At 40.6% G+C, this 14,395-nt stretch overlaps 1 protein-coding gene across 1 annotated transcript in view; it reads left to right on the top strand.

The window, feature by feature from the left end:
* Positions 1-14,395, top strand: part of piezo2b (piezo-type mechanosensitive ion channel component 2b) — an 82,454-nt gene that overhangs the window by 39,620 nt on the left and 28,439 nt on the right. Inside the window, exons 14-23 of the mRNA XM_084369252.1 lie at positions 540-660; positions 828-1,021; positions 2,150-2,298; positions 3,195-3,368; positions 6,411-6,721; positions 9,871-10,031; positions 10,467-10,643; positions 10,910-11,029; positions 12,452-12,652; positions 12,745-12,949. Coding sequence (XP_084225378.1) covers positions 540-660; positions 828-1,021; positions 2,150-2,298; positions 3,195-3,368; positions 6,411-6,721; positions 9,871-10,031; positions 10,467-10,643; positions 10,910-11,029; positions 12,452-12,652; positions 12,745-12,949 — 1,813 coding nt within the window. The remainder of the gene's footprint in view (positions 1-539; positions 661-827; positions 1,022-2,149; positions 2,299-3,194; positions 3,369-6,410; positions 6,722-9,870; positions 10,032-10,466; positions 10,644-10,909; positions 11,030-12,451; positions 12,653-12,744; positions 12,950-14,395) is intronic.

Here is a 14,395-nt window from a genome sequence, read left to right as displayed (position 1 = left end):
TGCGAGGATTTCTAAAGCAACTCTGTATGCAGCTAATGGAATATATCTTTTAGATTCTGAAACCAAACACTGTCACACCGTGCCTCTCTAGTAGACTATTATTTAAATAAGAGAAGGACGGAAGTCATATAATGATGTACTCGAGAAGGAAAAGGTCAGGTTTGTAGTGTTTTGACATGTTTTGGAATTGTTCAAAGACTTTGCTGTTTGCGGCTTCTGAGCCTGACCTTATTATGTCAGTCGGCCACCACAGGCTTGCAGCCTTAATGTGTTTTTTGTCATCCATGCTATGGTTTTATTAAACAGACAGACAGCGGAGATGAAATTATATGTCACATCTGAGTCAGACTCTATTTATTTAAAGTTTATTTTAAGTGCCAGATGAATGCAGCACATGCCTGAAAGTTTAGTCAAGTGTTGTTTTGACCACCTGTATTTTGCTCTCAGCAAGTTAAAGTAAATTCAAGTGACTTATTCGTTCATCTTCTCTTTTCTCGCCGGCCACCTTTGTGTCTGAACTTTTTATTTATTGTGTGTAGGTCCTGTGTATGCTGAGCTTCTGGCTGCTGCTGAGACAAACGCTCACAGAGAGATGGGAAAAACAAAAGGAGGACAGCGCTAGTCTCTCAGACGTTCATGTGGAGGATCAGAAGAAGAAGGGTAAACCCTGGACTCCTGTTTTTGTGTTATTATAGATTATATGGATTATAGACTAATGCTTTTTATATGTAATACATTACATTTTAAAAGTAACTTGCTCAACACTGCTGATGTGTCTTAGTGGTTAGTTAATGCAGAGTTTTCTGATTGGCTGCTGTGTTTTATAGAGGAAGAAGAGTCGGAGGAGGGAGGGGAGCAGGACATCATGCAGGTTCTGGGCGCCATGGTCATGGCTATGTTGATCAAATACTGGATCTACATCTGCGGTGGCATGTTCTTCATCGTCAGCTTCGAGGGCACCATCGTCATGTACAAGATCCTCTACATGATGATGTTCCTCTCCTGTGTGGCGCTCTATCAGGTACAAAACACACCGGTGCACTGTTGCATTTTTACATCAGAAGCACACAGACTTAGATATACACAGTGTTGAGTTAAGGTGTGCACCACTTTGTGTGTTTTTGAACACATATTCCCAATGTCTCTCTTCAATTTCTCCTCAGTTATTAATGTTAAAGGGACCGTTCACCCCATAATCAAAAATAAATATTTTTCCTTTAACCTGCAGTAGTATTTCTCCATTGAGATTGTTTTGATTTGCACAGTTTTGGAGGTATTAGACGTAAAGATGTCTGCCTGCTCTCGAAAATACAATGGAACGAGATGGCGCTTGGCTTCTGATGCTCAAAGTGCCGCTCGTGGACGAGAGGCTAGCTAAGTAAGCTAAGCTAACTAATATTAGATAAGTTTAACTCGGCCGTGCAGGATGCCATTAATGTTTACATCAGAATAAGCAGCTCTTCCCTGAGTAGACGCACACTTCATTCTGCCCGGTGATCCAGTTGATGGTTTGGTAGAAAGAAAAAAATGTCCTACATGAACTCTTTTCTTTATTTGAGGCCGCTCTCTTCCCCTCTTTCTTTTCTTCAAGCGTTTTTTAAATCACTTGGCGTGTTTGGAAAAGTATAAGCTGTCACCAGGAGCGCTGGAATTGGTAGCCTTCCCTGTTCAGCCATTGCCGATGTAGGTACGAGAACAGGAGGATCCTGATCTCTGCGTGTAGACAGGACGCACTCTTTATGGAGTTCTCTGTCCTGATTGGATGAAGTGGGCCGGGATACCAGAACATTTCTTTTCTCTTTTACTGCATGAGCAGGGGGAGGAGCGACACGGGTTACTGACTCTATAACCGTGATTACTGTTGGATGCATGGATTATCATATAGGCAGGACACTGTAAAGTTTCCAAATTCAATTTCCCAAAGACAGAAGGTGCTGACAATTTTAGTATGTCATAAAGTTTGTGTACAGCTGGCTCATAGTCCACAGTGTATTCTCGACTGTTTTATAACCCCTTCCACTATAAAACAGAGCAGTCACCTTAAATCCAGACATCCTCTGAGCAGCATGTTTAATTTAATTCACTATAGCTGTAAATGTCTGAGAATTCATAACCCCGAGGCACAATGAACACAATTATTCTTATCTAGGTTCACTTTGAGTGGTGGCGAAGGATCCTGAAGTACTTCTGGATGTCGGTGGTGATATACACCATGCTGGTCCTCACCCTCGTCTACACCTGCCAGTTTGATAACTCGATGGTCGTCTGGTCCAACGTGACGCGCATGGACAAAGAAAGGTGAGCCCAACCGAGCACGTCTGAGAAGCAGGTTACCAGAGGTGGGAAGTAACAAACTACAAATACTTTGATACTGTACTCAAGTAGATTTTTCAGGTATCTGCACTTTACTTTTAATTTTTACATTTTCAAAAAAGGCTAATTACTTGCATTTGAAGGGAATTATTGATTATTTTAATTTTTTTGTTTTTGCACGCTGCCTTCATCACAAGACTGATTTCAACCTGTCAGTTCATATCGCGCAAGGCAGACGTAGCAAGACGAAGCAATAAGAAAGGAGGTTCTGTTAGCTTTCCATAGAAAGTGGTGAAAGAAATGTCTTTCAGAGGAAAACTTTTATACTTTGAGTACATTTCAGAGCCTGTATTGTCTTACTTTTACTTGAGTTAAGAGGCTGAATCAGTGCTTCTACCAAATGTGTGTTCTTTTGCCACGTCTGCAACAAGGACATTTGGATTTGAAGCTTTGCCAGAATTTCAACATCAAAACGTCTATTATTCTCTTATTTAACTTGTAGAATGTGGCCCTGTTTTTAGAAAGAGAGAACAAAGAGTTATCTTGATTTAACTGTTGTTGATTTGACACATAATTAACCTTGTTAACTGTGTGTTTCGTCTCTTTCTTTGGCGAAGACATTAAACTCAAACTGTAATGTGTAGGTGGATGGAGAGAGTGTCTGTAACCATGACTGTAAAGTCTATACGGGTACAAAAAGAACAACTGCACTTAATAAATAGTGAAACGGCAACCAGATGAACTGATAAACAAAAGATCCACATGGCGTTACATCATGACACAACAACACAAGATGACCTTTGTTAATTTTTTGTCTTCAGTTGACTGAACGGCCTAATCTCATGTTATTCTGTTTCCTCTTATTTTTCCCACCTCTGCAGCTTGAATGACCTGGGCTTGGAGACTTTTTCTCTCTCCACGCTGTTCACCAGAATTTTCATACCCACTTCCTTCCTGCTGGTGTGTATTCTCCACCTGCACTATTTCCACGACCGCTTCCTCCAGCTCACTGACCTCCAGGCTGTCGTGGCTAAAGAGGAGAGCACGATCTACAGGTGAGACGCCTTCTGTTTGGTTTCTTTTGTCCAAACCGAAATGGGAATTCTCCTCTCCAGGATGTCTGAAATTTGTTTAAGTATTCATATTTTTTCCTTATTTATTATTCTCACACACTGAGAAGGGCGAGGCACAGCAGAACAGAACACCCTTTTAGAAAAACAGCTGCTTCCCTCTGTGACTTGATGCAACAGTACAGGAGGGGCTCAAACTGAGACTTCATCAGCTCATGATTCTACTGAAAGTTGATCGACAGTTATTGTCGAGTTATCGCGCGAGAAAACCAGTTGGTCAAGAATAGTAAATGACAATATATACATGTTAAACCCCACGACTTAAGTTGAGCGTGAGATGAAAACGTTCATCCCTTTTCATCTCACTCTGTTCTGTATAATCACACTTACACACCCTGTTAAACGCCCATTACAACCACTGTTCTCTTCACCCGTCTGTCATCGTGTGTTGAATGTTTTACAACATTCACACTTCACTTTATTGTCGTGTTGTTGTGGGTTTTCCATTGTTCCACTGCCGCTTGCTGAGCTCGTCTCTGCTCTGCTTCTCTCTGTGTGACCTGCTACCATCTTTCCTCTGCCGCCCTCCCCACGCAGCCACGCTAAAGTCAGTGGCCGTGTCCATCTGATCATGGATAGGTGGGTATCTGCTCGCTTTTTGTGGCATCCACCACCATCCCATTTCACCTCTGACTCTCAACTTCCTCTTACTGTTGCCCCCTCACTGACTTGTCCCTGTCACTCTGTTTTTGCGGATGATGATACACTGATGTTGTTATGAAATATCCTGAAGTTTAGGTATTTTACTGACATGATTGTTGTTTGTTTTCAGGCTTTGTAATTTTATTATTTTGCTTGTAGCCTTTTTGGGTTCACTCTTATCTTTCTGGATCTTTCACCTTCCTCCAAACCCACTCTTGTCCCCAATAAAGACCCTTCTACTTCTTCTTTAGTGGTTTCACAAACTGTCGAACAAGCATGTTTGAATCTCTGAGAGCTGTTCTTCCCTTCCAGTATCTTGCCAATGATCCACACCCCCCTTTTTCTGCACTGAACCTCAGAAAATTACCCCCTTCCTGAAAAAGCTCGCCTGCCCCAAACCACAGGAGCCTCTTGGCTAGTTTTCATGCATTCTAATAAAAACGACGTGGATATTTTTAAATTATTTCAAGTGTCAGTTTCAGCCTGTCTCTGTCGGTTTCTCTCCTCACTGTTCATCTTGACTTCTGTGTAACTTTATTGTCCTGAGCAGCATCAAGCAAAAAATTCCCACTCAAGAGAGCAAGTAAGTGTGACCGCTGGATAACCAAATGCTTGCCTTGATATGCGGCCGGTTCATGCAAGCCAAACCCGACCTTTGACCTCGCCCCATTGCCTGAGAAGAATTTAAAGGGTTGATGCCTCTGTTCAGCTGCTACCATTTATCCGCTGCAAGAAGAAATAATCCCTTAAACAGAAAAACATAAGAACAACACAGATTGTTTTAAAGAATGCAGAAGGAATGTGCACTGCTTATCAATGACAATGCCTGATGAAATGTTGCTCTGCTGTTCAGTTAGAGGACGCAGAGCTCATAATTCCCATCCAGACATTTGCATCGGAGCCTTTTGAGAATCACCTGGACCGTTTGTTTGAGTGTGTGTTGTATTTATGTACTTATGAGGACAGAGAGCCTTCAAAACGATAGGAACGTGAGGAAAACTTTCAAATATGTAGAATTTTTCCACAGCCCTGATTTCTTAAGATTGCTGTTAAGCGTTAACATCAGATTCAGACAGCTTCCTATAAGGTTAATGTTAACAGCAAGACATGTAAGTGCATGACAAAGGTCACTCTCTCACAATAGCTTAGGGAGGGGCTTGAACTAAAACTACTCCCTGACATTTAAAACTGATCCTCTGTCAACAAATGTAGAAAAATTACGGTAGTTTTTCTCTGCAGACGCATTTTTGATGAGCGATAGCAGCGCTAACTGACCACATTGCATTTCTTGTGACAAGCCTACTTCAAAATAAAAGTCAACTCGCGTTTCACCAGTTAAATGCTTTTAATGTGAAGCTGCAGCTGTCGGAAGTGATCGGTTTTCATCAGTCGTACATTAACACAGTGCTCGACAGATAGTGAGCATCTTTACCTGTAGAAAGCAGATGTACCAGGTATTACTGGTGATGTCACAATGTCTTATTAGTCAGTGGGAACATTTTGCCACTGCGGCAACCCTACTCAGGGGTTAAGTTGACGTCCTCGAACTGCAACATCCCTGCTTCAAATTCGTCTGAGGACCTTTGTAGCACGTTGACTCAGGATCAGCTTAAGGCAAATAAAGCCCTTGGAAGTTCAAGAAAACAGTCTTGAAGTTAGAAATTAGGGGCCACAAATGCTCTAAAATGTAGGTGAACACCAATTATTTCACCTATTCACATTTTATTACATTCATTACTAGGTAAGAGTCCCACGTGGCTCACTGTAGTTGATGTATGGGTGTCTCAAAATGGTCAGATTTGATCAAGACACAACCAGTTACATAGAATAAAGCAGAAGAAATTGTAATTATCCAATAGGGAGTGGGAGATAAAGGCAACCAATACAAACTAGTGCATCAGCAAAACATACATCTACCAACATGGTAAAGACAAAGTGGTTGAAAACGCTAGCAGCCAATATTAGCATTTCAGTAAGACATTTGATAAAAGTTAAACAATTTATTAATTCCACCTTAACAAATACAGTACCAAGAGCATAACACATATGATAAGTTCAGCATGTTGGGTGCTGAGGAAGATTGTGTGATAGGATTGAAGAACAGCTACTAAATTGATCTTTGCGTCACTTAAAACAAAAGAAAAATTGCTCCTGAAAAAAAGACAGAGATGTCCACAAAAATAATGCATTATTAAAGATAGGAAAATAGTCATAGAAGACCAATCCAAAAGTCATAGAAGGTCCTCATGAGTATAGAAATACAGATGTGCGTATGAATCTGCATGCATGTGTCTTTGTGCGTAATAACATCTCACATGTCTTCAGGCTGGTGCACCAGGATGGCAGCCTGGCAGACCTCACCATGCTCAGCGCCAGCTCAGTGGAGGCAGCGCTGCCCAGAGAGGAAGCAGAGGTGCAAGAGAAGCAGGAGGAGCAGGAGACGCAAGAAGAGCAGGGGAAGTGGCGGTCCGAGGAGAAGGAGAAGGAGACGGAGGCCCTGGTGGTGGTGATGTACGACACCGACAAGACTGGCGAGAAGCCTGGGAGCCTCTCTGACCCGCGGCAGTCCAGCGAGGAGGCAAGCCACCACTGCAGTACGAAGACGGGGCCAGAGCCGAGCACGGAGCAGAGCTCAGGTACTGAGCGGGTCCACAATCTCAACAAGAACATACAGTGAATAATATCAGGGTGGCAACAAACTGTTTTTTATGAATTAATGTATCAAGGATTTTCTTCAGTAAGCAGTTGATCATTGAAGGATTTCCACTTCATGATGAAAAAAACAGAAAAGCACAAACCTCACACTTGAGAAGATTTTGATAAACGACTCAAATCATCAGTCAGCTTTCACAAAAGTTGCCAATCAATTGTGTGCCGGTCAATTCTGATGGTAATTAAAATATTTCATGTAAAGCTACAATATTCAACGACTGCTAAATGATGCTAAATGTAGCCGGCCTGCAATAACAAAAACAGCTCTTGTGCACTTTGTTTACGAATTGGGTTTTGCTGCACTTTTAGCTTCGCTGTCCTTGTTTTGAACATGGTGACTGAGCCATCTGCGGTAAAAACAACCGACAACGTCCTCCAGTGTGGTGCTATAGTAATTAGTGAACTCCAGAAAAGCATGTTATTGTTCTGTTGTAGCATGCACCACAGTGTCATACTGAAATACTGGTTTTGGAGAAAAACACTTGCCCAAAAATGAGACGATTTTGGGCTGAAGTCTGTGAAACACTCTTGTGCATGTGTAACGAGGCCTGAGACCCTGAGCCATGTTTTCCAAATTTTTGCCACAGCTCACAGCTCACTGGAGTCCAGGCCCAGACGATTGCTTTCTCACACATTTAGCAAGATGTCTCAGTCTATACAGTATAAAATCTAGCTCCCCCGCTGTGCAAAGCCACTGGATTTAAGAGGTAACGGTTCATATGAAGGTGGAAAAGCTGACATTGGGCTCTGTTAATACATTTTTGGGGAATTTACCTCTACCATTCCTGGATTACTGTGATAATATCTACACTGAACAAAATGCAACTAAAGACCTGTAATTAATAACTTTATGGGATCACTGTAGAATCTTTCTTTTATTTTAAGTGAGTTTCTTTAGTTTTCTGCTTCGTTAACTTGTCAAGGTAAGCTTTCACTCCGTTTGTTGATTGGTTTGTCAGCAGAACTACTGAGTGGATTTTCACACAACTTTGACAGAGGACGGTCTCGGTCCAGAATAGATCCCATTAGCTTTTGGTGCGAAACTGGACAAAGTGACGGATCCAGGAATTCTTATCTCACTTTCTTTAACATTGCGAGAAGAGAGTTTTTCGACATTTTTGTTAATTTCTCAGGGAATAATGCATGGATCTTGATGAAAAAAAAAATCAGCTGTATTAAGGTGGCTGGTATCTATGAGTGAGTACAATTTGATGCAGATCCAAACAAACCTTGGATCGAGCAGATATAGATATGTTTTATTTGACACTGGAGAGGCTTGACGAAGGTGTGCAGTTTACTGAGTGCCATCATTGTTTATTTATCGTTTCCTATTCATATTCTTATGACTGTTATTGTTAATATTATTATTATTTTCACTTTCGGTGTGTTGGCCAATGTACAATATTTAAATATTTAACATGCAATAAAAACATTTAGATGTCAAATATCAAAAATCAAAACATCACATATGAAACATCAGATCTGAAATATCAAAGCAAAGTTATCGCTGAGCTGTTCATCTAGATTGCGTGTGGCTGAGCACATTTTCTAGAGTCGTATTTGCACTTTTGTGTGTGTTGCTCAGGCTGTTGTTTCCCTCCAAAGTGGAACAAAGCTTCCCACGCTGCTGGACATGTTTACCTCTCTCACTGTGTTTACAGCTGAGACTCCTGTGCTGTTATACCGGCCGTAGAGTTGTGAGTGTAGAGACCTTTTCTGTGATATCTCTCTCAGCCTGTAGTTCTTTGGTCTGCTCAGAAGACATATGTAGCACACAATCTTTATAAGCCAGAGGAGCTCAGACTGCAGCACAAGTATCTGCCGTCTGCACTCGCTCCAGCTGATCGTTTATCATCCCGAGCAAAGCTGTAAAAATCTGGTGTATTGCAGATTTTTGGGTTCAGGGAGATTTACCTCCAGTTTTCTGCTCTGACACGGCACGTAGCTCAAGTGCTCACTTTCAACCCATTATATCGTCCTACTATGGCCAACTCACCCTGCACCATTAGCATATTTACACAGACACTCACACTGGTCCTAAATTAAAATGTTGTTTATATACACAGAAAATAAAATAGGTGATAAAACACAACCCTGCAGGGCCTCTCAGTACATAATGAGCTGCGAGCTATATGAGCTATATGCTCTCTCAGACTTTCTTATCCAAACAATGAGGCCTCTATTGAAACCTCAGATAATATGGCTTTTGTTAAAACATACACTCGCCACCAAACTGTGGCTGTTTTATATCCTTTGTGAGAATATAAAACCAAATATTATGTCTTAATTTTCACATAATTAAAGTAACAGTGTGGATTTTCAGTTTGAGGCATGTTTTCCAGACATCTGGACATATTGTGCATGGGAAAAATTACATAAACAAACATTTTACAGTTTCAGAATACAAGTAGAACACTTGTTTAGTTACATTGAACTCAAGTGCACCTGGGATTAAATGGTATAAACATTTGCATTTCTTTTTCACTCATTAAAGTACAGATTGTCATTATCTCAGTGAGAGGATCGCCCAATGAGAGCGCGGGGGCCTGCCATTGTGCGCTTTACACCCGGGATGCACGATATATCATGGAAAATGTATCTTGTCAGCTATATACTGTATATCAGTATTGGTAAATGTATAGCTGTTAAATAGTACCACAAGCGCAGAATGTACACAGTCCGATACAGTAGGCGGTGGTACGCAACTGTAAAGTTGGATTGCGATCCACTAATAAATGCAGAGAAGAAGAAGAACAAGTACAGCACGCTCATTGCATCAAAACTGTCATCCACATTTCCTCACTGCATCTCAAGAAGAAGAGAAACATAAAATCTCTTCTAAACTACTCTTGAAGTGTGAAGAAAGAATCTTATTTCTATCCGTCTGTTCCTTCTTGAGTTGGTGTATAAGAAGACACATAAGCAAAGTGCTGGAAGATGGATAAAAGTGTGTAAGCACAGGACGGTCTGCTATAATTAAGAGGAGAAACCGGGAAACACTTTCCACTTGCACCTCTTCAGTCTTGTTGTTCTTCCATTTAAGTGCATCTGGTTTTTGTCTCTTCTTCTTCAGACCTGAAGAATAAATGGCACCTGGTGGTCGACCGTCTAACCGTGCTCTTCCTCAAGTTCCTGGAGTATTTCCACAAACTGCAGCTGTTCATCTGGTGGCTGCTGGAGATCCACATCATCAAGATTGTGGCCTGCTACATTGTCATGGTCTGCGTCAAAGAGGTATGAAAGGCTGCGGTACAATTAGACTGACATGTGACTTGAATCAGTATCCGCAACAGGAGGATGTCATGTCCGTTTAGTGAATTGTATCTGAGCTTAACCCGAGTGTTTTGACCAGTCGGCTTTACAGTAGCCCGTCATCACAGGTGGTAACATTTATGGCTTCCAGATGTGCATTTTCTTGCCCCTGGAATCAAGAAGGAAATCTTATACAGCAATTGTGTACGTGCTGCAAAGAGAGGGGGGCTTTCAAGATCAAGTTGCTCTTTTCTCTTATAAAAAACACATTTATGGGAGAAATACGCATTCAAGAGTTTAATCTCATTGTAAAATCCAAGAGAACATTCACCACTGACAACGATTACATGCAATAAATGTTTTTACGTGAGTTTGGGTATTTTTCATCCTCATCACCTGTATCGTCTTCTTGTGCAGGTGTCTTTGTTCAACTTTGTGTTCCTGGCGTCCTGGGCCTTTGCACTGCCCTACAGCCAGTATCGACCCCTGGCTTCTAGTATTTGCACTGTGTGGACGTGTGTCGTCATTGTGTGCAAAATGTTGTACCAGCTGAAGACGATAAACCCCGACCCCGCAAACTGCACTCGCTTTATGGTGAATATAATCACATTACAGTTCTTTGACCCATTGTATGACCACTATACACAGCTTAATATTATCATTACAATCCTTTCTTAAACAAACATGCAGTATTTATTGAGCAACACATACATGCCTAATGTACACACAAACACACAACACGCACTGCACTGATTTTTTTTCATAGTAAATCTCACAGCTGGGAGAGTATGACACAGTTAATACCTTCAAAGCAAGTTTGCATTTCTTCAGAGCCAACAACACATATTTTCTGTCCACAGCCAGAGTACACAGAGGAACAGAAGAAGGAGATGCAGGAGTCTCTGCTGTATAAGGATCCTGTGCAAGGAGCACACTGGGTGGGCCTGAGGAAGTCTGATGACCTGCTGGACTACCTCAGGGTGAGGAGTGGAAACATTCATCAGCTGAAAGGATGAAACAGAAAGGAATAGCGTGACAAACTATCCTCGTCTTCGTGACTGAATAAACAAACCGGCAGTGTTCTGGGGACATTATTTTCCTCTGAGAACAGCTTTTGTATTCAGTTGGGGAAAAAATAAATATTTCTGAGTTTGTATTATTACCTCATTGATGTTGTAAATATTCAAATTCTCCAAAACTACATAGCACCCCCTCAATCTGTACAAAAAACAAAGGTATAAAGACACAGTCCAAATAGTCTCCAAATGTCCATCACAGGTTGCCAGAAATTTCCCAGTGGCCAAACATTCACCAAATTTTTATGCCTTTAACTCAAAATCAGGAAACATTTGGTGCTTTAATTTAATAAGTGACTGAAGTTATTTATAATGTCTGTCAGTCAATTCAATATTGTACTCTTTACGCAAGGGCTGGGTGGCCATCGCTGATTGCTTTTACGCAAGGGCTGGGTGGCCATCGCTGATTGCTTTTTATTTAAGAGGTCATCCAGGTTAAACTCCCATCGTACATTTGCATTTTGATTGCATAGGTATAGTCCATAGTAGGTATAGAGATTGCAAGATACGGTTTTATTGTCTGTTCCAAGTGTACGGACAGAATTGGAAAATGAAGCTTTTAAGTGCTCCTCCCCCTACGCTTGATATACTGTAGCCTTCAAAAAGATTTGAAGCTGAGGGACTTGGTCTCTCTGATTTAAAGTTGTCATAAGTACAGTGGTGAATGAATCGGTTAATTTTTTTCCTTGTCCATAAGTATTTTCAGTAATTCCATATCATAGTGTATATCTGTTGTGGTCTTTGTTTCCTCTATGTTGTAGGCTTTTTAATTTAATAATAAAAAAAGAATACAAATAACAGACAGTAAACTTTGATTACAGTAAACTTAAAGTGATCTTTTGTGTATATAATGTTAGAAAATATGAAAAATGTCCATTCCAAGTTGCTAGAAATTAAAGTAATATAAAACCAGCCAGAGGCCAAACTGCCAGGCTTTGTATTTTTCTAGAACAAAAAAGATCAGAAAAAGTCCAGTGGTTTTTTTTTATTAATGACTGAAATAATTTTAAAAGGACAGTTCACCCCAAAATCTAAAATACATATCTCTAACCTGTAGTGTCTTTATCCTCTAGATGCTTTGGTGTGAGTTGCGGAGTTTTAGAGATATTGGCCTAAAGGATGTCTCAGATCAATCTCTCAAATATGGTGGAGCTCGATAGCACAAAAAAAAAAAAATCATTTGAAATACTGCGAAATACAGCAAGATCTCTTTCTTGATCTCTACAAAAAAAAGGGGATGTGTTTTTGATTTCGGGGTGAACTGTCCCTTTAAACTGTCTGCATGTACTTTCAACAGAAGTAGTAAAAAATATTGTCTCTGTGCAGAACAACCTCTTGATGCTCGCTCTGTTAGCATTCGAGGTAACCATCTACCGCCATCAGCTGTACTACAGACTGAGAAACAAACTTTCACCTCCTGCTGCCAGGATCATCTTCCATGATATCACACGGCAGCATCTGGACATGGGCATCGTCAAATTCGTCAAATACTTCATCAACTACTTCTTCTACAAGTTTGGACTTGAGGTAGGTTTAGGGTTAGCGCTAAAAAATGTATGTTTTATCCAAGAGCTGTTAGCTCCATCACCTCATGTGTATACTCATGTTTCTTCCCTCAGACGTGCCTGTTGTTGGTGGTCAATGTCATCGGGCAGCGTATGGACTTCTATGCCATGCTTCATGCCTTCGCCTTGATAGCCGTCATGTTTAAACGCAGAAGGAAAGCCATTGCTGAGATCTGGCCCATATATTGCTGCTTCCTGGCCTGCATGCTGACTTTCCAGTACTTTGTTTGCATCGGGATCCCACCTGCAGCCTGTAAAGGTTTGTGTAATCGACCAGATTGTACTGTAAACAGTCACATTTAAGTGATTAACAGCCAGTTATTGCTATGATTTGACTTTTTTCATTATGGATCAATCTAGAATTTGTTTTTCACTAGTAAATTGAATAATCATTAAATATATAAAATGACAAAAAATAGTGAAAAAGGCACATTACTTCCCAAAGACAAAGGTGACATCTTTGAATTTCCTGTTTGTCCGATCAAAAGTACCAAAGCCACAGTATTGACTTGACACTATTGATAAATTAAGTAGAAGGAAAATTAATCACAAAAAATGAATAGGTCTTGTATCTGAAAGTTGTAAAAGTTAATACCAAAACTCTGGTATTCTGTAAATTAGCATATTTTAAAGCAGAAACCTGGTGGTGATTTTTATGACTCTGGGAAGGATGAAGAAAACAGTGATAATTAGTGGGATGAGGCAGGATTTCTCAGTTCTGCTACTCTTCCTGACGTCCTTTATCCTTCAGGTCAGTGGTCATTGGGTCCAACACATACACGACGAGACTTTTGATTAAAGTATCACAATGTTTGTGAAAGACTTTAGTTTCTTCTTGCATTTCTGTGTTTGGTCTGCTGCACTGACCTCGACAGAGTTTTGTGAGTTGTTGAGTTCGGGGAAACTTTAAATTTGTGTAACACTGTCTATGACGAATTCTTAATTATTTGTCCCCTCTTGTAAATTCGGCTAATGTTATAAACAAAGTTATTCCTTTTTTTGTATAAAAAACATTGTGCTAATTTGTTCTGCTTTGCTGCAGTGCTGGCATAGACTGTAGGCTGTTCTTTGACTCGATAAATCCCATGCCTTGTCGACAGCAGATAAGCTGCACAGACATCATACAAACAGTTATTTCTTCCTGAATATCAACTGTTTCCCACCTGCATTTCTTTCATTTTTCTCCCAGTTCTGTTGAATAACACATCTTTTGGCTCTTTAATGGCACAAAATAGACGGATAATCAATAATGAGAGCCTTCTCGCCTGCTCACTCTGTGAGTTTAACCGACAATCTATATTTTATGTTGGCTCGAAACAAAACCTGTTTCAGTGTTATGTTGTGAAAGGATGCCAGCACTCCTACCTGGTGCTGTCACAATACTGGACTTTCTTACTTTCGATACTTAATAGTTGTTACCATTTCAATACCTGACATAGCGTTTGTTTTTTTCTTTGTAGATCAGGTCTTTTAAAAACATCAGACATGTACATTAGGTTCATTCTCCAGTCCAGTCTTTGACCAAGAGAGAGCAAGAAAGCGCAGCTGGTACATATGTAATGGGATGAGGTGCAGGTGGAGTGAGATGGAGAAACGCAGGTGAGGGTAATCCACGAAGGTGATGCAAAACAGGTGTGAAGGGAAATTTAGGCTGGTGAGGAGCACAAGAATACAAGAGGGGAACAGAGAAAAAGACACCACAGAA

The sequence above is a fragment of the Pagrus pagrus genome (genome assembly GCF_965226575.1).
Source record: "Pagrus pagrus genome assembly, chromosome: 12".
NCBI classification, from domain to species: Eukaryota; Metazoa; Chordata; class Actinopteri; order Spariformes; family Sparidae; genus Pagrus; species Pagrus pagrus.
This window is presented reverse-complemented; position numbering and strand designations above follow the sequence as displayed.